The sequence below is a fragment of the Chelonia mydas genome, chromosome 4, assembly GCF_015237465.2.
Source record: "Chelonia mydas isolate rCheMyd1 chromosome 4, rCheMyd1.pri.v2, whole genome shotgun sequence".
Classification (NCBI taxonomy): domain Eukaryota; kingdom Metazoa; phylum Chordata; order Testudines; family Cheloniidae; genus Chelonia; species Chelonia mydas.
Window position 1 is genome coordinate 91,873,186 of NC_057852.1, and position 25,345 is coordinate 91,898,530.

Here is a 25,345-nt window from a genome sequence, read left to right on the forward strand (position 1 = left end):
GATCTCTATCAAGCATTCTTACAACTACAATACCCACCTGCGGAAGTGAAGAAACAGATTGATAGAGCCAGAAGAGTTCCCAGAAGTCACCTACTACAGGACAGGCCGAACAAAGAAAATAACAGAACGCCACTAGCCGTCACCTTCAGCCCCCAACTAAAACCCCTCCAACACATTATTAAGGATCTACAACCTATCCTGAAGGATGATCCAACACTCTCACAAATCTTGGGAGACGGGCCAGTCCTTGCCTACAGACAGCCCCCCAACCTGAAGCAAATACTCACCAACAACCACATACCACACAACAGAACCACTAACCCAGGAACCTATCCTTGCAACAAAGCCCGTTGCCAACTGTGCCCACATATCTATTCAGGGGACACCATCACAGGGCCTAATAACATCAGCCACACTATCAGAGGCTCATTCACCTGCACATCCACCAATGTGATATATGCCATCATCTGCCAGCAATGCCCCTCTGCCATGAACATTGGTCAAACTGGACAGTCTCTACATAAAAGAATAAATGGACACAAATCAGATGTCAAGAATTATAACATTCATAAACCAGTCGGAGAACACTTCAATCTCTCTGGTCACGCAATCACAGACATGAAGGTCGCTATCTTACAACAAAAAAACTTCAAATCCAGACTCCAGCGAGAAACTGCTGAATTGGAATTCATTTGCAAATTGGATACTATTAATTTAGGCTTAAATAGAGACTGGGAGTGGCTAAGTCATTATGCAAGGTAGCCTATTTCCCCTTGTTTTTTCCTACCCCCCCCCCCCCCCGACGTTCTGGTTAAACTTGGATTTATGCTGGAAATGGCCCACCTTGATTGTCATGCACATTGTGGGGAGAGTGGTCAGTTTGGATGAGCTATTGCCAGCAGGAGAGTGAGTTTGTGTGTGTGTTGGGGGGGGGGGGGTTTGAGAAAACCTGGATTTGTGCTGGAAATGGCCCACCTTGATTATCATGCACATTGTAGGGAGAGTGGTCACTTTGGATGAGCTATTACCAGCAGGAGAGTGAGTTTGTATGTGTATGGGGGTGGGGGGGGTGAGAAAACCTGGATTTGTGCTGGAAATGGCCCACCTTGATTATCATGCACATTGTAGGGAGAGTGGTCACTTTGGATAAGCTATTACCAGCAGGAGAGTGAGTTTGTGTTTGTGTGTTTTTTTGGGAAGGGGGGGGGGTGAGAAAACCTGTATTTGTGCTGGAAATGGCCCATCTTGATTTTCATGCACATTGTAAGGAGAGTGGTCACTTTGGATAGGCTATTACCAGCAGGAGAGTGAGTTTGTGTGTGTGGTTTTTGGAGGGAGGTGAGGGGGTGAGAGAACCTGGATTTGTGCAGGAAATGGCCCACCTTGATTATCATACACATTGTGAAGAGAGTGGTCACTTTGGATGGGCTATTACCAGCAGGAGAGTGAGTTTGTGGGGGGGGGGGGGGGGGGCGGAGGGTGAGAAAACCTGGATTTGTGCTGGAAATGGCCCAACTTGATAATCACTTTAGATAAGCTATTACCAGCAGGAGAATGGGGTGGGAGGAGGTATTGTTTCATGGTCTCTGTGTATATAATGTCTTCTGCAGCTTCCACAGTATGCCTCCGATGAAGTGAGCTGTAGCTCACGAAAGCTCATGCTCAAATAAATTGGTTAGTCTCTAAGGTGCCACAAGTACTCCTGAACTAGACACGTGTCCTCTTGAAAAGAGATTACAGCTAAACTACCAGTAGATGTCACTCTAGCATTGGATGAGCTTTTTGTATAGGAACATGTTAAATATTACACAGGTATAAAGCACTAAGTGTGCAGTAGGTGCTCAACTTAGAGTACCTGAAAATTCTTTGCCCTCTAACTTTAAATGAAAGCAACCTGATATAGTGGAAGAAGTGTCAACATCTTATTTTTAACATTTAAATTTTAATATATTCAAAAATAAATGTATAAATAGGTCCAATGTTTACATCTTTTGGAATTAACCCATACTTCAGTCACACCTGATTGTTGGCCATAAAGTTGAATTGTTGTCAGTGTTTCAATACCTAGCACAGAAACTTCCTTTAGAATCAAGGCTAACCATGAAGTAGTTTATATATCTAAATTATAAAACACAGGAAGGAACATTGTTTTAGGAAATATAAACTGATAGATTAGGAAAACTAATGTAGAATTAAAAAAAAAACCAAACCCATCACTTCCCTCCTCCACCTTGTCTCTGTATGACCATCCAGCTTGACCAACAGAAACTCCCACTGAAGGAAAAACAAAAATGAAGAATATAGACTCCTATTGCAACATACTTGCCAGAAAAGAGGTATCAAGTGTCTATTTCCTTAAGAAGTGATCACTCCACTTAAACACTTTGAATGTGGTCCAAGCACACATTGTAGTTTGCCGAAGGAAAAAAAAAAAATAATCAGCGTCAACTTGGAAGGTAATAAATCTTTACATTCCGAGGCATCAAGTCCCAACAGTTATGGTTAGAAGTGGAAAACAACAGCTTGATTATATTTTTAGTCTGTTGTACTAAATAAAATGCAAAAAATTTTCCTCAATGTTTCTGCCTCATGCTTGCAAAAAGCATAAGCTGCAATTTGCTAATATTTTTGTAACAAAGCCACTCATCATAAGATGAGAAGTTATAGAAACTTTTTACTTTGCATGTGTCCCCCACATCCTTGCATTTTTCACTGTTAGTGATATTTGAATTTTAAAAAGACTAGCTTCAAGAGAGGAACAGATAACTGGAGAACTCAGTCATCTTTTGTTTGGTATCACAATTAGTTGCTCTGTAAAGTCAATCCTGAAACTGTAAAGTCAATCTCAGTATTGACTTTAGCTTCATGGCCCTGGTCTACACTAGGACTTTAGGTCGAATTTAGCAGCGTTAAGTTGATGTAAACCTGCACCTGTCCACACGATGAAGCCCTTTATTTCAAATTAAAGGGCTCCTAAAATCGATTTCCTTACTCCACCCCTGACAAGTGGATTAGCGCTTAAATGGGCCGTGCCGGGTCGAATTTGGGGTACTGTGGACACAATTCGACAGTATTGGCCTCCGGGAGCTATCCCAGAGTGCTCCATTGTTACTGCTCTGGACAGCACTCTCAACTCAGATGCACGATTGTCTGCCGTTGCTCTGACGCAGGGAGGGGCAACTGACAACATGGCTTACAGGGAGTTAAAATCAACAAAGGGGGTGGCTTTACATCAAGGAGTATTTCAGGCAGGACTTCACGGAGGGTTCCAATAAGAAATGGTGCACCTAAGTTATTGTTCTTATTGGAACAAGCAGGTTGGTCTGGCCTCTGATTGATACATGGCTAGATTTACCTCGCTGCACCTTCTCTGTGAGTGACTGCAGTGTGACCTAGAGGAATGAGTCCCCTAGAGGGGGGGGTGGGGGGTTGCAAATGAGTACAAAACAAATCTGGTCTATTTCTTGTTTTGATACACTCCATCTATCTTTTACATCTTTGACTAGCAGCAGACGGTGCAGAAGGACTGCATGCCATCCTCATCTCTTGCCTGCCTGGCAGAAGATGGTACAAGAGGACTGCTAGCCATCCTCATCTCTTGCCTGCCCGGCAGAAGATGGTACAGTAGGACTGCTAGCAATCCGTATTGCCTGCCTGCTCACCGTAAGATGGTTCAATAGGACTGACTGCAGGACTAAAGAGAATGACCTGATCAAGTCACTCCAAATTTAGTCCCTGCGCCCATGTCTGCCCAGGTGCTCCTGATTGACCTCACAATGGCGACCAGGAGCACCTCGGACATGATGATGGTGATGATGGCTACCATTCCTACTGTACCATCTACTGCCACAAGGCAAGGGGTTGCTGCTGCTGTGTAGCAATGCAGTACCGCATCTGCCAGCACCCAGGAGACATACGGTGACGGTTACCTGAGCGGGCTCCATGCTTGCCGTGGTATGGCGTCTGCACAGGTAACTCAAGAAAAAAGGCACAAAACGATTGTCTGCCCTTTCTTTCACGGAGGGAGGGAGGGAACGGGGGCCTGACGATATGTACCCAGAACCACCCGCGACAATGTTTTAGTCCCATCAGGCATTGGGATCTCAACCCAGAATTCCAACGGGCAACGGAGACTGCGGGAACTGTGGGATAGCTACCCACAGTGCAACACTCCGGAAGTCGACTCTAGCGTTGGTACTGTGGAAGCACTCCGCCGAGTTAATGCACTTAGAGCATTTTCTGTGGGGACACACACTCGTATATATAAAACCGATTTCTAAAAAACCGACTTCTATAAATTCGACCTAATTTCGTAGCGTAGACATACCCATGGTAAGACGCAGGAACAGGTCAACTCTATGGAAAGCTAGACAGACACCAACTTTCATTGTAAAAAATGAGAAAGGGACAGTAAACATTTTAGAATGCCTTTGCTGACGAGGAGGCAGAGGCGCGATCACAGGGATGGGATACATCCTCCTCCTTGCTGTTCAACTAAATAGCAGTACTCCGTTTTGGAGATAAGTGTAAATAAATGGCCAGTGTTTTTACTGGAAGCATAGAATTACCATGATTCCTCTCAAATAAGAGATTAACTTGTTTCTGTAGTTTTCTCTGTGTTTTTGTATTTCATCATGCAGTATCTAAATACTAGGTTAAGGTAACCATGGCTAGTTTATATACATAAGTTACAGAACACAGACCAGATAAAAGTGGGAGATGTATTCAATTACCTATCCAGTTTTAACAAAGTCCTTGATTTTTATCTTTCAGTTTCTTAAATCTAGCATTGTACCCCACTAAGTATAAGGTGGGTGGTTGTTTTTTTGACAGCATGTTAAGATTTTTGGAAGCCAGTAGGTGTTAAGCCAGCCTGATTCTACAGATAAAAATCCCCACCCCCGAAACTACCCAGTTTGTAGGATGCTGAGTTAAAATTAGCAAGTGGGGAGTGCTGCATGAGTTATCATCACTTCTTTACAATCCTCATATAACACTAAGAAGGAAGATCCAACATCAAGCGATTAAATGAGTTGAGGGGACACAATTAGAGGGATAGGAAAATTATTCAGTGGAATGTGGCTAGAGTACTCCAAAGGGCTATGAAGAGTTTGTGCAGTTTAGTAACAAACTGTGGGCTATAAATCAGATATTAGGAGTGTAACATATAGAAGGTAGAGTCCAGCATCATAAACCCTTCCAATAGTTGGAAGACAGTACAACAGTTCTAAGTCACCATTTTAAACACAACTAGAAAAGTGTTGAGGGCAACCTAAATGAGCTGAGTTTTTGGTGTGATGCAGAAATTATGAATGATTTATCACACTTTTATACAGTGCTGGAGAAAAGATGGAATATATAGGATTTTTCATATACTGATGCCAGAAACAAGGTAAAAAGATGGCATTATAAGGGAACTTGCATATACCCTGGGGTTCCTGTATTGCATAACTGCAGAATTTGTAACAAAATACACCCACAATGCAGCAGAATTGTGATCCAGAACACCCACTTTCATTTTTTAAAATTAAGTTTCTAGTTTTATGGTTGCAAATCTCTGAAATGTTGACTGGATTTATTCCCTGCATCTGCAAAGAGCCTGAAACAGCTCTGAGATGTAAATTGCCCCAGTCATGATACTCAGGGCGCTCTGGCTATGGTGGCTGTGCTGCGATGGAATTTGGCATTTTTCACCAGATACCACCCAATTCAGTATTTTTGCTCCAGAATGAGTATTTTCAAATGAGCTATCATTGTGAGTATGTTTAATTGTGGGTGAGATGCAAATGAAGGATATTAACGGTATATCAGTAAATTAACTTTGCTGCAGAGTTTGGTCTTGTACTGTACATGGGGTTTTACGTATACTCACCTGCACCAGAATGTATAACATGGAGAAAATTCCCAAACTCAGAAAGAAGCCCTAACTGTATGTTGAAGAGGGAATCAGAAATAGGTGGAGCGGAACAGAATAAAGTGGTTAATACATTAGAAAGGATTGTTTGGAACAAGCAGCAAAGATACAAATCAATGTACTTCCTGGGTTTATAAATGTTAGCTCCTGGCCAGTCATCTCCTGGTGCATAAGGTTCCATATGTTTAGAATTCTAATGTAATTTGGACCTGGTTAACTAAAAAGATATTGGCTTCCACAGCGTGGAAATTGGATACATCTTTTGCCAACCTGGACTATTCAAGGAAGTTCACTAGCTACAGTTTCACTGCCAATTCAACAGTGAAAATTAAGGGCACACTATGTATTGAAGAACATAAGAATGGCCCTACTGGGTCAGACCAAAGGTCCATCTAGCCCAATATCCTGTCTTCTGACAGTGGCCAGTGCCAGGTGCCCACGAGGGAATGAACAGAACAGGTAATCACCAAGTGATCCATCCCATCGCTCATTCCCAGCTTCTGGCAAACAGAGGCTGGGGGGTCACCATCCCTGCCCATCCTGGCTAATAGCCATTGATGGACCTATCCTCCATTAATTTATCTAGTTCTTTTTTGAACCCTGTTATGGTCTTGGCCTTCACAACATTCTCTGGCAAGGAGTTCCACAGGTTGACTGTGCATTGTGTGAAGAAATATTTCCTGTTGTTTCTTTTAAACCTGCTGCCTATTAATTTCATTTGGTGACCCCTAGTTCTTGTGTTATGCATGTAGTAAACAACACTTCCTTATTTACTTTCTCTACACCAGTCATTGTTTTATAGACCTCAATCATATCTCCCCTTATCCATCTCTTTTCCAAGCTGAAAAGTCCCAGTCTTATTAATTTCTCCTCATACAGAAGCTGTTCCATACCCCTAATCATTTTTGTTGCCCTTTTTTGAACCTTTTCAAATTCCAGTATATCTTTTTTGAGATGGGGCGGCCACATCTGCACACAGTATTCAAGATGTGGGCGTACCATGGATTTAAATAGAGGCAACATGATATTTTCTGTCCTATTATCTAGCCCTTTCTTAATTATTCCCAGCATTCTGTTCGGTTTTTTGACTGCCACTGTACATTGAGTGGATCTTTTCAGAGAACTATGCACAATGACTCCAAGATCTTTTTCTTGAGTAGTAACAGCTAATTTTAGACCCCATCATTTTATATGTATAGTTGGGATTATGCTTTCCAATGTGCATTACTTTGCATTTATCAACATTTAATTTCATCTGCCATTTTGTTGCCCCGTCACCCAATTTTGAGAGATCCTTTTGTAGCTCTTTGCTGTCTGCTGGGGTCTTAACTATCCTTAGTAATTTTGTATCATCTACAAATTTTGCCACCTCACTGTTTACCCCTTTTTCCAGATCATTTATCTGGACCTGCACGTGCACAATTCAGGCTGGATAAATATCTGAATCCAGTTTCATGTGATCTGAAAGGACAATGCATAAGGTCAAAAACAGAGGCCTTCACATTTAATAGAAGTCTAATTTCAATCTTCTGTACTAAAATGACAGATGAACAGGACTGGGGCCAAATATGTAACTAATTAGACTCAATACATTAATTAAGAGAGCCAGTAAGCAATAGGACTAGTTACTGAGCCACTGAAATCTAAAGTTAATTTTTAAGAAAGTAAACTATTAATCTCCAATTTTACAACCTGATTTCCAGAGTTTGGCAACTTCATACACTTCTAGAATGCTCTCTAGAGAGTTGAAACTTTCAAACAAATAGGTTTTATAGAAAAATGATCCACAAGAAAAGTGCTTTGTGGTAAGAATTATTTATATTTTTCCCATTTTTACATTTTTATTAACACAAAAACATTCAAACACAGAAAAATTAAATAACTTTGGAAGCAGAATTCAAGTCTTTCTGCCTACATACATATGACAATTCCAAGCTGTTGGCACAAAAAAAAATCCACATTCATAAAACCCTCACTATATCAAACATAAATTAAGTAAATCATAGGCACTAGTTTATCAAATCCATATTTCCACACTTCCGCAATATATCTGAATCTCTAAACACAGAAAGATCTAGGATTTCCTGATATTGAGAAACTGGTACTGCACAAAGGCTTCCTAGTAAACAGACTGTCTCTCTTTTCAGGAAATTATTAGCTATATTTCTGTGGGAGTAGAACAGCAGATAAAAGGATGCTTATGTAACTTAAGCACAACATACTTTCAATAAGTGATGAAGGTAATTGCTGAAATTTAAAAAAATAAATAATGAACAATACTCTGATGCAGCCTTTATTTAAAAAATTAACCTGAATATCTTCATCTGAATTTTCTGATTTTCAAAACTAAAAAAAGTCAATTCAATATTTTCATAATAAAAATCACCAATTAAAATTCCTTCTCTTTTATTGAAGACTGCAGCATTGCTTTGTAACATTTTAAACAAATGTTTGGGCTTTGTTAGTGAGGCTGGTTAGTTTTGATCCAATCTTCTGTTCCTCATACTAGTTACATGAGATACCACTAACTGAAATATGTTTTCTATGCCAGCAAATGACTGAAGGCTAGATCAGTAGCATGTACTGGTCGAATAGTGCAAGGTAGCTCTTTTATAACCCCTGCTGCAGTTTTCCTACTGAATTACAGTATATTTGATGCCCTGACTTCAGAGGGTAGTCACACTTGAGAGATCTTAGTCACCATGGTATGAAGTCTTTTCATTATTGATACAAGTTGTGCTTGCAGCTGCTTGAGTAGTTACAGTTACAGTCTAGTCCCTAAAACTTTCTATTTGGCTTTTCCCATCTCAAGTAGTGTTGCATGGCTTTTCATCCAGTAATGTTAACACTGGCTCCAAAGTCCAGAGTTCTCTGGAATTCCAGGATCAATTATCCTCTTAGTGGTGGGAGTCAAAATGCACTTACACTTCAAAGTGCTGGTACTAATGGGGTTAAAAGCTACCTACCATCCAATCCAATGTAAAGCTTTTAGTGTTCTCCAGTCATCGTACAAAAGATACCATCATGTTAGCCATTGCTGCAAACTACACATCCAGAAATCTTGTACTGAAAAATTCTACACACAAAAAACAGTACTCCCTGTTTAACTGACCCTCCCAACACATTTTTAGTTTTAAACCTTTATATTACAAATCTTCGAAAATAGAACAGAAAAAGCAGTCTGTATGTTAATTGTAAGAAAGAATTTTTCCACTGAGTAAAATGTTAGCAAGATTGCTAATAGGTGAAAACAATGTAAATGTCAATAGGTAAGTCTGAGAGCCACTAGAGGAATTTAATAGTTTGTAAACATATGTAGCAGATTTCATACTCTGTCACCAAACAAGGTAAGATACAGATATGTAAGGCAAAGTACATAGTTAAAACACTAACATGGGCAATATCATCTGCAAAAATATTTACAATTTAAAATAAACCAATTTAAGAAATGGATAAAAGTAAAAAGTAGGATACAGAAAACTTCCTCATACCATGAAATATTACTTAAATGAATATCATTTGGCATCAACAATACAACTCATTTCCTTACAATTTGTATGTTACAAGTGCATAGTTGTCTTTCCTTCTCATTAACTATTAGCATATACAGTTGTGTTCCAGGCTATAAGCATCGTGGTGTGATGATATCAGAACAAATGGATCCTACTAGCTGCTCTTTCCTTTTTAAGGAAACCTGCTATAAAAAAGGTTTCCCTAAATAGTGAGCAGTGTGGTAAAAGTGTGGTACTATAGCAAAGGCCATCTTTCCTGAGCCAGGAACTATAAGGTTTAGAAAGATTGTACAACTGATACTAAGCCCTTTTGGCAATCAAAATATAAGAGCACATAAAACTGATATGTCAAACAAACAAAAAGGATGCAACCTACAGTATCTGAATGTGTGTGTGTCTGCTACATCCAAACCTTTAATGATAAAACAATGCCATTACTACTATTTACCAACTCTAGGATACCTCCAGAGAGAACTGCTGGATTCTTTCTGAAGGATATATGTACCACTTTTTCCAACCAGAACCTTCTACAATTGTTTTAAGCAGGTGTTTCATTAGCACTATAGTGATCCGCAATCAGAATGTTGGCTCTGATTAACATGCTAATGTTTAAATAGTACATATTCATCAATGAATCATTCTGCTGAATTAAATGCCTCAATATGAAGTTTTGAACAATTGGAGTTTTCTATTTTACTTGCTGTTTTTCAAGATGGGCATTTCTTTGGCATTTGTTAGGTTTTTTGTCCAAACATTGGCCATTGTCATAAATGCTCAAACTGACAATTTTTAGCAAGCAAGAAAAAAAACAAAAAACCCTAGAAATGACAGCGATTCCATGTAAAAGTGATTGTATGATCACCAAATATATGATGTTAAATGTCATTAAAGTGCTGCTTTAAAATCTCTGCCAGTTTGTGCTAATTAAAGACAGAGGTCTGGGATTTTACAAATCCTGAAAGTCACATCTGAACAGTCTGCATATCAAGCTGTCTTTTAGCTTGGTGAAGGAGTGTCCATTAACTATTGAACTTTGCATTTTTAAGCTTTGCAGCTCAGTAGCAGCCATCTTTCCAACTCTCGTCTTTCATGTTGCCATAGCTTTTAGGAGCCGGTAATGATCTAAAATAAAATGAGATTTATTTCAGTTTGGTTTGTACTTCATTTGTTCAAGCTTCAAATCATTAACATACATGAACATAAGAGTAGAATTCTTTTCTTGAAAACTAAACTACGTGCTTTAATCATTTTGTTTCAGAAGCATCATTGTATTACATTGCACTTAAAAAAATAAATACCAAGTTCAAGGTTTAACATTTTATATTTTGACAACTTACGTTTTTAATACAGGTTTCAGACTAGCAGCTGTGTTAGTCTGTATTCGCAAAAAGGAGTACCTGTGGCACCTTAGAGAGTAAGGTGCCACAAGTACTCCTCCTTTTGTTTTTAATACAGTGTTTAGTCATATGTAAATGGTTAAATGTAGAGAACCTCATAAAACTACACACTGTGGAACTTTGAATCTGATCTGATGACGTGCATCTGTTTTACAGTAAAGCAGGCAAAACCTTATTGATGAAAGGACAACTCCATCCATTTTGTTCAGCCCAGTAATACAAAATTTCAAAAAGAAAATCACCTTCTCACCATAAAAACACTAAAATAATTTTAAAGTGTAGATACAATAAACATTTGATTAGGTAAGGGGGATGGACATCTTGCTGTAAAGTGAGATCAGTTATGCAATAGTGACTGAGCCATTAAGAAGAGACTGTTAAGACTAGTATTAAGAGTTTGCAGTCAGAAATAAGGCAGCCTTTTATTACATTTTAAGATTGTTAAATAAATACTGAAGACAGACTAACACAGTCTGACACTTCACTTCCATTGTACCCAGTGGCAGAAATGTATTTTCAGCATGACAGGTAGTTAAATTATTTTCTAACACACATGTGAGGAGACCTGTGCACCCTGACCACAGATTTTAGAAATAAGCAAAAACAGCTGAGGTGTGTTCCTCTTCCTAAATATCTAAATCACTACAGTATTTCACTTAAGGCAGTGTGGCCTGTTGGGGAGGACAATGGACTTACAAGTCGAGATCTCAGTTCTTGTTCCAATTCTGCCACTGACCTTTGTGAAAACTTGGGCAATTACTTCTTCTTTGTACATGAGGTTTCCTCTGTTTGTATAGCACTTTGAGATGATTTAAGAAAGGCTCCATAAAAGAGCCAAGTATTAATAAAATCTGCATAGATTGCCCATTCCTTTTAAGGGCTCGATAGTTGATAACTTGGAACTGAATTCAAGTCTCTGAACACATTGTTTCTATTCAAACATTTAACTAAGATTGGCATCTAAACTTACATAATAGTAAACAGAACTGCACATTCACCGCAGAATAAAAAGTAGGTTTAAGGACTGAACTACTTTACAAGCATCATTATGGACATCTTAATGTATTTCACATGATTTACTTGAATTGTTTAGTAGATGAAAATTTTTTGTTTAGCAGAATGCACCAAAAGATCTATCTTCTAAACTTGAACACTGCTTTTGAATTTACCTTTTACTTCTTTACTCATTTCTTAAAGTAACTGTCTAGTGGAAGTACCTTTAATGTGTGGGTCTGTCTGTGTGGATAAATGCTCACTTTTAAAATTAAAGAACTTCAGTTCTAAACTACATTCCGTAATACAATCCAAGTATACTATCAGCTTTACATCTGATACAAGCTCTTTTTGCAGGGGTGGAAGGGAGTATCATTTATTATGACAGGAGAATGGACTATGCAGAATTTAGTACAGTAGGCCTGGGTTATCTTTATATGTTCCCATTCTTTTTTAAAGTTAATAGTTACTCTAGCCTTCTGTAGTAATGTACAAGATACAAAAATAGAGTTAAGGAAAGTGTTAGTTTCTGAATACAGAACTTAAAATCCCCCCTCAGATTACTCACCTGCGAACAGGCTGTGCAAGTTTGCTGCGAGGCACTGGTATGCCCCCAGCAGAAGGGGCACTCGGTCTAGGCAAGCCACTCCTCACCCCTGTTGTCCCTGCTGGTCTGGTAAGAGTAGTACTGTTGATACTGCTGGCAGGGCTTGGAGAGCCTGAATTCTGAGCTGCAAGAGGTCCTGGTGAAGAACTGCTGTGTGTCAGTTGTGTTGCTTCTGGAGGAGCAGCAGCAGAACCAGGTCCATGGTTACTAAATGCTTTCACTGGCTGTCGGAGAGCCAGAGGTGATGGTGCCGCAGGGGAGCGGAATTTACTTGGAGATGGTACTGGAAAATGACATACACAAATCAGTCGATCACTGTCACTAGAAGTAATCTTGAGTTATGGCTATGAGTGACAGTTTAATAAAAGGGAATGCAAATTTTCACGTGGAAAAGGTAGATACAACAAAATAGTACATGTATTGGAATATAGCCAGTAAAACAGCATGGAGAAGGGGGAGGTCAGATAACCTGCTAGTATCAAGTAATTACTGAAATTTTTAGAAATTGTAGAATTATAGCAATGTAGACTTGGACAGGGCCTCAAGAGGTCATCTAGTTCGGTGGTTCTTAACCAGGGGTCCAGTGCCCACGAGCAAGTTTCAGGGGGTCCACCAAGCAGGGCCGGCATTAGACTTGCTGGGGCCCAGGGCAGAAAGCTGAAGCCTGAGCTACTTAGCTTCACAGGGCCCCCTGTGGCATGGGACCCTGGGCAATTGCCTTGCTTGCTATCCCCTAACACTGGCCCTGGCTTTTATATGGAGAAATACAGTTGTCAAGGCACAGACAGGATGTGGAATTTTTATAGCATGTTGGGGGGGCCTCAGAAAGAAAAGGGTTGAGAATTCCTGGCTCTAGTTCATCTCCTCATGCTGAGGCAGCATTAAGTATATATAGACCATCCACGACAGATGCTTGTCTAACTTGTTCTGAAGCTGCTACACAGATAGGCATTCCAAGCCTTCCCCTAGGTAACTGTTCCAGTGCTTTACTATCCTTATACTTAGGTAATTTTTTCTAATATCCAACCTACATTTTCCTTCCTGCAACCTAAGCCAATTAATACTTCTACCTTAATACCTTCTATATTTGAAGACTTGTCCCCCCTCAGTCTTCTCTTCTCTAGACTAAACATGACCAATTCTTTTAAGCTGTCCTCATCGGTTAGGTTTTCCAAACCTCAATTTTTGTTGCTGTCCTCCAGAGTCTCCTCTAATTAGTTCATATCTTTCTTAAAGTGTGGTGCCCAAAAGTGGACAGAGATTGCCAAGTAAAGCAGAACAATCATCACCTATGTCTTACAAATGATACTTTTGTTAACACATTCCAGAATGATACTTCCTTCTTTTTTTTGGTAACATCATTCGGTTGACTTATTCAATTTGTGATCCACTATCCTTTTCTGCAGTACTGCTGCCTAGTCAGTTATTTCAATTCTAGTCAGTTATTTCAATTCTTTATTTGCATTTGATTTTTCCTTCCAAAGTGTAGTACTTAAAGATCTTGACATCTCAGGCCTGTAACTCCACTCACCTTGTGTGAACAATTTTTATGTTGGATTCATGAACAAGACTGTTCTCTTTATCAATCACGGTAAACGCCAAGAAAGATTTTGTACCTGAGTTATGTTAGTTTTGCAAGAGTATTCTGTTCAAAACAATAGCTGAAATAGAAGTATCTGTTAAGAATAAATTTATGACAACTCTCAGTTGCTTCAGCTTTGTTTAAATGGAAGTGTTGCACTCCTCAGTGAGAAAGTTTTAAAAAAGCACATTGCTAAATGGAAGTTCTGAAGATACTAGGTTGCTGTACTATTGCTGAAGGTTAGTTAGTCATGCATTTCTAATTCTGTATACTGATTTTGATGCAATGAGACTTTGCTAAGGAAAAATCTAAGGATTCTAAAGGTTACTCTTAAGCCTTGCCTCTTAACTTAGTCCATTAACCACAGGTAAAGACCAAGCATACTGATTTGATAATGTTGAAGTCTGAGCTACCATAAACATAAGAACATGAGCCTAAAAGCAAATAACCTAGAGCATTTAGTAAAGTACAGATAGAAAACTATGACTAACAGCCTTCCTCCCAACAAGGTATTTATCAGACTTTTCCTGGGAAAATCTGCAAGCCAAGGAAGCCCCATTTGCAGTTTGTTTCACTTAACCATTTAGACATGCAATACTTTTATGCCTTACTTCTCTTGGTGTTCAAGAAGCTACATAAAGTTTACACACAGTGGCTTGGTCTAAACAAACTCATGTTGGCATAGTTACGTTGGTGAGGGGTATGAAAACCCCCAGTGCAGGAACAGCTATGCCAGCAGAAGAGTGCTTCTGTCAACATAGCTAACAACGTTGGGAGATGGTGTCCCTTCTGTCAGTAGTCTATGCTAAGGGGCTATGCCAGCATAGTGTAGACAGTATTAACATCTGTTAACTTGCTTTTCTGATATGGGTTAAAAAGGGAGCATTCTCCCTGAAACTTCTAGTATAATGGCAGTTACCCTAACAAGAGTTCCCTTGTGCATCGTATGACACTAAATAGCATGTTGCTGACATTTAGCAATATATTTTTGTCATCTGCCTTATCTATAGAAAGATACTGACTAAAGAATATTTAAATTACCAATGTCACCAATGCATGTAAATCATTCTTAGTAGTGCGTTAGTATGCCACCTGTACAATACATCTTAAACTTTATTCTCCAAATAAAATATTAAAAGCCATTAATAATACAGTCTAGTTTTTATTAAGCCTTAATTCTGTTTAAAAAAGTAAAATAGAATATTTGAACCAAATCTATTTTCTTGTGATCTTGATAGAATTCCACTAGCCTTAAAACTAGCTTATCACCTTTTTAGGTGGATTCAGTGATAAAGTAGACACAGGAAATTAACAGATTAAATTTATTCAGAAAAATACAATAGTAAAATTAGTGTTCAAGAAGTGAATGTAGCTGTTGTGAATTTGGTGTTCCACAAGTGAATATACTATACCAATTTGTCATCATTTGTATCTGCTGGAGGTCACAATCAGGGTTGGATCCCCATTGTGACAGATGCAGTACAAACTTGAAGGAGATAGTTCCTACCCCACAGAGTTTATTAATCTCTCTTTAAGGCAACACTTGACAATTCAAACAAAGGAGGTAAAGCAGAGGGAGGGAACAACTAGAATAATAATAGGGGCATATGGTTGCAAATTAGTTAGATACACAATCAGTAGGTTGCAAGTTGCTGCTTATGAACTATATTTAATACAATATTATATGCACACAAAAATATGATCTCCATATTTCCACCAGCCTCCAGACTGGCCATTTTCCATAGACATCATAGCAGAAGTGGGTCTTGAGGAGGGATCTGAAGCAGTGGATAGTGGCTCTCTCAATAAGGAAGGGGTAGCAGGGAATAAAGCATGAAGCTGCTTATGCAAGAAACTGACAAACAAGTGGTGGAGCCTAGCATCATTAGACATGGACAATGCAATAAGCTACAAGAGCAGATAAATAGAGGAGGTGCTACATCATGTACAGCCTTAAAGGCAAGGAACAGATTATAACTGATCAGTGGAGAAGAAGAAACCAGAAGAGGGATTCAAAGGAAAAAGAAAAAAAAAAGAGTGCTGTGGACAGAATGACTTGACAGGAAGATTATTTTAGCAGCAACAGTCTGCATGGACCCAAGAAGGGGCACAAATCTGCAGGACTGGGTTTTAACTAATAAAGATTTCTATTTTTTAAAGATGCAATACTGCTAGTAACTTAAGCTTGAAGCTTAAGCTTGAAATTGCAAAAGGTCTAAGTCATGCAATAGTTTAAACATAAAACGTTCCTACAGTCTTTGATAGATCTCATCCAGTTGTAGAACACGTATATGACATCACATTCATCACCTTGAATACATGGTTTTAAACCAGCCAAGGATCATTGCTCTTACATCACACTAAATGGCCTTTAGTTTTGGTTTGTTATGATGTTTGAGGTACTCTCTTGCAGGCACAAAAGGAAGAGGGTTTCTAGGCAAAATATGGGACTTGTAAAGTAGTAACATTCTTAAGAATATGACATAATTAGAGATAGTTTGCAAGTTTCCAGTAGAGATATGTAGCCAATAAAATAATGTAAACCTCCTAATTCTCCAAAGTCAGTTTTCTTCTGAACTACAATATTATGAATAGGCTTCCAGTCTGAGCTATGAATTCATAAAATACTTCAGTCACCACAACACCACACTGTCCAGTTATTTTTAATAGTTGTATTTGTTTTGAGAGACAAAAGTTCTTAACAAGGCAAAGCACTTGGTTTAAATAATTCATTCTTCGATTAACTCCAAACCACAGCCAGCATGACATACCGGTAATTACTGGCAGATGGCCTAATAATTCTGTTCCATGTAGCAAAAGTACTTTGCCTAGAGAACACTTTTGAACAATGTTTAATAAAAGTCAGTTTGGCATCTTTAGAATAGAAAGGAAACTTACCTGTAAGCAGAGTTCCCTGAAGAACGAAGGAATAAACTCTTGGATTAATGAATAAGACTTGCTTGTTCTACAATGGTGGGGCATATACAATTCAAGTGCTATATATATACACACACACACACACCACTAACACAAGCAGTTAAACTGAACAAAAGAAGAAAGAGTGTTTGAGAACTCTACTTACAAATAAGTAACTTCATTCCTCTAAAAAGATATGATTAGAACTTCTAGCTACAGCACAAGGATGAAGCCACTCCAGTCTGGGAGTAAGGAGACATACTTTTAATTCCAGCTCTGCCAGAGGCTTTGTGTGTGACATTAGACAAGTCACTTAGTTTGGGATTCAGTTTCTCCTTCTGTAAAATGGGGATAATTACCTATCTCACCGGGATATTGTGAGGCTAAAATTGTTTAAGTCATGCTGAAGTCAGATGAAAGACACTCAGTGTTATATACACTCCAGAAAATTGAATCTAGTCCATAAAGGTAAAGATCAATATATCATAAGAATCTGATGGGAAGAGATTCTGATCAGCATGAAAGAACAGAGTGTGTCACCTAGTTAGAACAGGAACAGTCAGGAACCTGGGTTCTGACGGTCACTGGCTTGCTATGGGATCTTGAACAAGTTGTATAAACTACTTCATTTTAACTGTTAAATACAATTTCTTGGCTATTTCACAGGGGTGTTGATTTTATTCTATATAATGCACTGAGATCATCCTTGCACAAAGAGGTATTATAGTTATGTTATGCACTTTGAAATAACAGATTGTCCTTTTAAGACCTCTGAAGTACAGACAATCAGAAAAGTGATTAAAAAAAAGTTCCATTGTCAGTAAATGTTTCTCTAAACAAAAAATAAGCTCACGGTTGTAATGATTGTTCTGGTTCTGATATTTACATGACAATGATTTATACACCTGTTAAAACTTCCTAAATAGTTATTAAAATAAGTGACATTCTGTGAGGAGAAAGTTACTCACCTTGTGCAGTAATGATGGTTCTTCGAGATGTGTCTCCCTATTGGTGCTCCACTGTAGGTGCATCTGTGCCCCTGCCACCTCTAATCGGAGATTTTAGGTAGCAGTTCAGCCTGCACATGCACTGTCCCTCCCTTGTGGTCTGTCTCGAAGCTATCTAGTCTCACATGCAGGAAAACCCCCCTCAGTTCCTTCTCTACTGCAGAGCCCCATACTGAGAACTCCAAAGTAAAGAGGGCAAGTAGTGGAGCACCCACAGGGGGAGACATCTCGAAGGACCATAATTATTGTACAAGACGAGTAACTGCCTCCTCTTCTTCGAGTAGTATCCCTATGAGTGCTCCACTCTAGGTGACTTCACAGCAGTATCCCTCCTGGAGAGCTGGGATGTCAGAGTGAAGCCTGTTACTACAGAGAGAACCGATGAGCTGAAGATGGCATCAGAGGCCGAATCTCCAGCAATTGCATAATGTTCTGCGAAAGTGTGGGTAGAGGCCCAAGTTGCTGCTCTATAGATTCTGAGTTAGGGACATCTTTAAGGAATGCAACTGAGGTAGAAATTGACCTCATGGAGTGCATATGGACTCCAGACAGAGACAACAGGTTGTGCCCTTGATAACAGAGATGAATGCCACCAGAGACCCATTTGGATAGTCTTTGAGGCAATATTGCAGAACCTTTGGCTCTTACCACAAACAAAAGGAAGAGCTTAGGGGATTTCCTAAAGTCCTTAGTCCTGTCCAAGTAGAATGCTAGTGCTCTAACATCTAGTATATGAAGAATCGCCTCCCTGTTGTCACAATGTGATTTGAGAAAAACGAACAGGGAGATGGATCTGTTGATTCATATGGAAAGTGGAGGCAACTTTAGGTAGAAACTTGAGATGTGTCCTCAGTTACTTTATCTTTAAAAAAAGTTCTTGAATGGTGCATGTGTCATCAGGGCTGCTATTTCTCCTATGCACCTAGCTGAGGCAATAGTAATTAGAAATGCTGTCTTCATGGACAGGTGTAAGAATGAGTCCATGGCGACTTGCTCTAAGGGAGATCTAGTCAGAGGTCTGAGAACTAGGTTAAGATCCCAGGTTGGAGCAAGTGGTCTCACATGCAGGAAGATATTCCCAATGCCCTTAAGGAATCTATGTATCAGCAGGTATGAACACAGAGTATCTGTCTACTTGATGATGGAAGGCCATTATGGCTGCGAGGTGTACCTTAAGGGAGCTGAGCGAAAGTTTTGACTTTTTGAAGTCTAAAATGTAATATAAAATCAGAGGGAGGAAGAGGCCAGGTCTGTGTGCTTAGAATGACACCAAATTTTGAATCATTTCCATTTTTATAGGTAAGTATGTCAAGTGGTTGACTTTCGGCTGTGTAGCAACACAATCTTTCACCTCATCAGAGCATTCGACCTCTAAGTCTTGGAACCAAGAAGGAGAAAAGCATGGAGATGGCGGATCCGCCTGATGCTCTGAGAGAAAAGGTGAGGAATGAGCTGAAGAGGAACCATAGGACATACTGCCATCTGTGCCAGGTAAGAGAACCAGACTTGTCTTGGCCAAGAGGGGACAATCAGAATAATTCTCGCTTTATCTGGTTGCATTTTCAACAAGACTTTGGATACAAGAGGAAACAGGGGAAAGGCATACAAGAGGTCAATGTCTCATGGGAGGATGAGGGCTTCTTCCAGTGAATGTTTCCCCCTGATGGCTCCGGCATTAATGAGGACATTTCTTGTGCCAGCAAGTAGCAAAGAGATCTGTAGTTGGGGTTTCCTAAAGGGCGAATACGTTGCGAAGCACCTCTAAGTTCAGTTTCCATTCGGGGTCTTGAGAAAAGTTCTGCCTGAGATTGTCAGCTGTCACATTCTGCATCTTTAGTAGGTAGAAGGCCGATATGAGCACGTTGTGATGGATGCACCAGTTCCAAAGCACCAGTTGAGTGCTTCTATGCAGAGGGACGGAGATCTGGCACCCCCTGGCAATTTATGTAAAACAAAGATCGTACTGTCTGTTCCATTATTTCCAATCTCCCTTCACTTTTGAGAGTGAAGGGAGATTGGCAGGCTATTCTAGACCTAAGGGCACTAAACAAATATGTGAAGGCGCAGAAGTTCAATATGGTCACCCCTGCAGCCATTATTCCAGCTCTAGAGCAAGGAGGTTGGTTTTCGGCTCTTGACCTACAAGATATCTTCTTCCACATCTCAATACAACCCTCGCACAGGAGATTCCTATGGTTTAACCTTTGGGTAGGACTATATCAGTACAGAGTGCTCCCATTCGGCCTCTCGTCTGCACCCAGGATATTTTCCAGGGTTCTCTCTGTCATAGCAGCACACCTGCGAACACTGGATATTGTTATCTACCTGTATCTGGACGAGTGCTTCCTCAGGGCTCCTTCATTCGAGGACGCAGTACAAGCCATCCAGGTGACCATGTGCACATTTGGGCAGCTGGGCCTGCAACTCAACATACAGAAAATCGGTACTGACCCCAGACAGTGACTGGGTTCAGTGGCCCTAAAGGGTAACAGATCTATTTACTGATGAAGTAGATTCCTGTGAGATGGGTCCCTGAAGAGGGACGGGGAAGGGAGGCGGAAGTGAGGGAGGAATGTGAATTGAATGGCGTAACCCTTAAAAATAATCTCCGAGACCCATCTGTCAGAGGTGATATTCTTCCAACTGTTGTGAAAGAGGGCCAAGTGACTTCTGAAGGGACATGACAGGTGCACAGAAAGCAGCTGATATTGCAAGGAATAACTGTTCGGGCCCTCAACCAAACTGTCAAAAGTGCTCAGTGGAGGAGAGGTGAAGGGACGCAGATTGGAGTGCTGACTGCTTCCACTTTTGTACTCTGGACCTTTTGCAATACGATTCATAATAGCACTGAGGGTGGGTTCTGAAGAGGTTGTGACCTGTGATGTGGTTGAGAGCTATATCTTCTCTTTTGTCCCGCAGTGTAGATTCCCAGGAAGCATAATGTGGCCCAGGAATCCTTCAGGGTGTGGAGAGTGGAGTCTGTCTTATCCGCCAAGAGCTTGGGCCCTTCAAACAGGAGATCTTCCATCATTATCTGCAGTTCTTTGGACAACCCTGAAAGGTGTAACCAGGAAGCCCACCTCATTTTCACTACCTTAGAGACCAAGCAGGCTGCTGTATCGGCCACATCCAGTATCTGTAGGGTAGTTCTAGTTACTAAACGGCCCTCTCTGACAAAGGCCTGAAACTGATCCTTTTGTGCCTCAGGTAGATGTTCCACAAACTCATTGTGTTTTCCGTAATTAATAAAAGCATATTTGGCCTTGACAGCTTGGTAGTTCATGACTCTAAGCTGCAATGTCTCCAACGAATATGCCTTCCTCCCAAAGAGATCGAGCTTCTTCCAATCCCAATTGAATGGGGTCGACTTGGCATGATGTTGTTTGCTGTGTGCATTAACTGCATCCACTACAATCAAGTTGGGTTGCGAATGTTGAAACAAAGCCTGCCTTTTTGGGAGGGATGTAGTACTTCTTGTTGGCTCTCTTGCAGGTTGATGCGATGGAGGCTGGTGTCTGGCCAGATGACTTTGGCAGGATCTAGAGTCACCTCATTGATTGGGAAGGCACTTTTGGACAAGGAAGCAGCATGGAGAATATCCACCAGCTTGTGATGCATGTCTGTTATCTCCTGCAGGGGAATTTGCAGCTCATCTGCCACTCTCTTGGTGAGATCCTGGACGTTCTTATAATCATCACCTAGTGATGGAGGGGGAGGCATTACAGACTCATCTGGGAAAGATGAGAAGTTTGCTGTAGGGTAGCTTCCCCTTTGAGCCTTTTCTCCTGGTCTTCAAAAGTTTCCTCCACCTCTGGCTCAGGAGCTCTGGACAGTGAGGCTGTAGGGGACCATTTGGTGAACTCTCTCTGAGACACACTGTATGCACTCAACTTGTGGGTTGCGTACATCACCCAAAGATCCGAATAAGGCCACTAGGAAGGAAAGGACATGGGTAGTGTGGGTGCCCAAGGAAGCCCATACCATGATTGCAGTTCAGCTCAAAGGAAATGGGGAGGTCCCTTGTATTGTGACAGCGGGCCACAGTGAGAGGCCAGGAAAATGACATCCTCCTGGTCACTTTCCAACTCAGCACTGGATAAGGCTGGCACTGACTGGGGTATTGGCAGTACACAGCCCAGTGCTGAGGGCGATTCCAGGAGCCAGGATGCAATTGGAACCAAGGCCTCAGTACCAAGTAATGAAGATTGTGGTTCTTCCCTGACCTTCAGGTTTCTAGGGTACCAGAACTCTTGCAGTACTGTTGGCTCACTAGGTCTTCCTCCGCAGTGGACTGTCTGTGGCATATTGTTGGTACCGATTGCTGTAAATGCACGGAGCGCTCCACACACAGGAGCTTTGTCATACTCGGTACTGAAGGTTTACTCGGTGCTGCTCTTTTAGAGACGGTACGGTAATTGTCCTCCTCCTTAGGGGCAGTACTGCTGCCTCAGAACCTGAGCCCTTGGGGTCTCTACACAGTGCAGCTGAGCTCATAGCTGAGGCCCCCTTCTGGGTACTACACTTTGGAGCTGCTGGTGCCATAATGGCCAGTCGTTCTGGGGAACCCCTCTAGCTGGTCCATAGCTTGGTTTGAGACCTGGGAGCCCTTTTTGTTGAGCTCAAGGGGAGAGGAGGAGGAGTCTGTGGGTTTTTTCGCGACACTACCCCTTTTGAAGTAGAAGGCTCAGGGGATGATCCAGGGTTGGCACCAGAGTCTCCTCTTGGCTTATGTGCCTTTTTCATAAGGAGGAGTTTTAACTTCAGCTCCCGGTTTTTAGGAAACCTTGCCTTTAGCTGCTGGCAGAGGGAGCACTTCTGAGGGAAACGGGACTACCTCAGACACAGTGAGAGTCTGTCCGTCCATTACTAGAATCAACTCCTTGCAGGAAAGGCACCTCTTCAAGCTAGGAGAGCTGAGCATTTTCTTTAACAGTGAAAAATACAGAAGAAAGAAGTTCTTTCCTCTTCTTCCTCTTCCTTCCTTTTTTTTTTTTTTTTTTTAAGCTTAAAGAAGTTAGAATGTCTTCTAAATACCCTGAGAGAAGAAAGAGGCGGATCCTCCAAAAAAAGGGGGAAAATGTAAACTAAACCTCTCTTCTTTTTTTTTACCCAACAGGGTAATGAAACACTAACTATTAAGAACAAAAGAACCTAAAACAACTACTACTTATGCTAATGATGCAGATAAAGAAGGGACAACTGAAAAGGAGTACTTGTGGCACCTTAGAGACTAACCAATTTATTTGAGCATAAGCTTTCGTGAGCTACAGCTCACTTCATCGGATGCTGCTCGTCCAGTTTGAGGTCAAAGGAAGGAACTGAGGGGGGTTCCCTCGCACAGCGCTAGACAGCCTTGAGGCAGACCACAAGGGAGAGAGAGCGCGCATGGACACTGCTACCTCAAATCTCCGATCAGAGGCGTAGGGGTGAAGATACATCTACAGTGGAGTACCCATAGGGACACTACTTGAAAAAAAAAATCTATATTCCAAAACTGAAGATAGCATTTTAGGATCTTTATGCAAAGAGATCAAAACTAACAGACTGTGTAACAAACTTGACGTTTAAAACACTCTACGGCTTTAGAATTTTATTTTTGAGAGTCTAATGAAAAGAAACAACTTCAAACCCCAAGCAAGAGAAGCTATTAAATTCCTCTACAGGTTCCAACATTTCCAGATTGATAAGTATTCTGTCCACTTCTCCCTAGAAAATCTGGGAAGTATCCAGAGTTAGGACTAAAAGGAAATGGCTAGCCAGAAAGACTGCATTAAAATTTTTTGTTCAGGAGATGCTGGTAGTTTTATTCCAATCCAGGTGACTGACTAAATAGGTCTCGCAAAAAGAGTTCAATTCTTTAGTTATCCTCAAGATTGAGTGAAATTCCTGATATTGCTAGGAAGTGTTCTGAACAGATCAGTTACAGACATATTTATGATTAATCACAAGAATCTGAACCAAATTTTATCTTATTAGGTTGACGAAAGTGCTCTTAATAAGGGGAAGGCAGAAGACAGTAAAATTTCCTGTATACAATGAAATAACTTGATAGTGGCTTTAAGTTGTGCATTGACTATTAATTATCAGAGATATGTTTTAAGATCAGTCTGAGTATTTGGTATGAAAAAATTCCAGTCATTGATATAAAATAAGTGACTTTGCAAAAGAGACTTCTCTAATGTACTTAATTTTAAGGTGAAGACTCATACAATTGTATGTTTTGTTTATACCTTCACAGTGAGATGATAGTGTCTTGTACAAGCCCACCAGAATTTAAAATAATTAATTAGGGCTCAGATATTAAGTTTGGTCCAGTTGGATTAAAGTTTAAATTTTGATTCTCTTCTGGCAAGAATGTACATGAGCCATTAATAGCATAAAAAACCAGACACCCTATACTAATTTTCTAGACTATTTTCTTAACTAAAAATGTATAATTATTGTTATTTTTGCAACACATCTAGAATTGCTGCTATACTTGAACTTTTCAGGAGTAACTAACTTGCTAGCATCTATTTCTAACACTGACGTGTAAGGTAACAATTTTTCATGCATGATTGTTGACATTTTCCAGTGCAAAGGGAGAAGAGACGTTTAAAAAAAACCACAATGCAGTGATTAAAAATTAATCTCACAAATGCAGCCTTAATTAATATGGCTTTAGAAATCAGCTTTGCTAATCCAGAACTGATTTTTTATTTATTTATTTCTTATGCTTGAAGTCAAAAGTCCTTGGATCATATCTCAAAGTTAATATCCATCCCTCAAGAAACCTTTCTGCCCACAGCAGATAAGACATGATTGTGCTATATTGATATATTAAACTCAATTTACTGTTAATCTCTACATGCAATTGTTCATATTTGTTAAAGGTACAAGATTTAACACAGGTGAACAGTTTTCGGAGTTTTGCTGGCACTTGGTAAGAGGCTGGAAGTTAGTTACCTCCTTTTGTAGATGGAGTTTGAAGAAACTGTTTGGTTTTGAAGGCAGCACGAGGCAATTTTTTCTGCCTTTGCATAGCTGTTGAAAGATAAGAAGTGTTATATTTGTCTAGAAAGTCAACAACTCAATTCACTTGGGATATAGAACCACATCTGCTTGTGAAGCATCAGGGAACAAGCAGCTAGCAAAGTGAGTAACAGTTTTCAAAAGCTGTTATGGCTCTATAAGAAGTGAAGTGTTTTGTTTTAAAGTGGTGCTTGCTGCATTAAAAGGTTGCAAAGGGAAAGTGTCAAAAACCTTGTAGTGCAAAATGCATATATTCCTTAATAGTAAAGAAGTTTCTTGCAGGGCTAAAAACCCAGGAAGGCAAAACAAATACACCAAAGGGAGAACAAGCCACCAGCAAACATGCCACAGCAATCTCAGTGCAAGATTAGATATAAAGTAAAGATAGAAACTAAGACTGTCAGAT

The 25,345-nt window shown here is 40.2% G+C and overlaps 1 protein-coding gene and 1 long non-coding RNA gene across 11 annotated transcripts in view; one reads left to right on the top strand and one right to left on the bottom strand.

The window, feature by feature from the left end:
- LOC119566126 overlaps window positions 1-25,345 on the top strand; it is a 67,038-nt gene that overhangs the window by 36,069 nt on the left and 5,624 nt on the right. For 2 of the 6 annotated variants that reach the window (XR_005225183.2, XR_005225186.2), the window contains 2 exons: window positions 19,228-21,595; window positions 23,045-25,062. This is a non-coding gene — a long non-coding RNA (uncharacterized LOC119566126). The remainder of the gene's footprint in view (window positions 1-19,227; window positions 21,596-23,044; window positions 25,063-25,345) is intronic. The other 4 variants (XR_005225187.2, XR_005225184.2, XR_005225189.2 and 1 more) reach the window with 4 other exon arrangements.
- Window positions 7,714-25,345, bottom strand: part of SLAIN2 (SLAIN motif family member 2) — a 63,243-nt gene continuing 45,611 nt past the window's right edge. For 2 of the 5 annotated variants that reach the window (XM_037897828.2, XM_037897826.2), the window contains 3 exons: window positions 24,874-24,951; window positions 12,385-12,706; window positions 7,714-10,548 (listed from right to left, as the gene is read on the bottom strand). In XM_037897828.2, the coding sequence (XP_037753756.1) occupies window positions 10,482-10,548; window positions 12,385-12,706; window positions 24,874-24,951 (467 nt within the window). In that variant the 3' untranslated portion in view covers window positions 7,714-10,481. Of the gene's footprint in view, window positions 10,549-12,384; window positions 12,707-24,873; window positions 24,952-25,345 lie in introns of those variants that run through there. The other 3 variants (XM_037897829.2, XM_037897827.2, XM_037897830.2) reach the window with 2 other exon arrangements.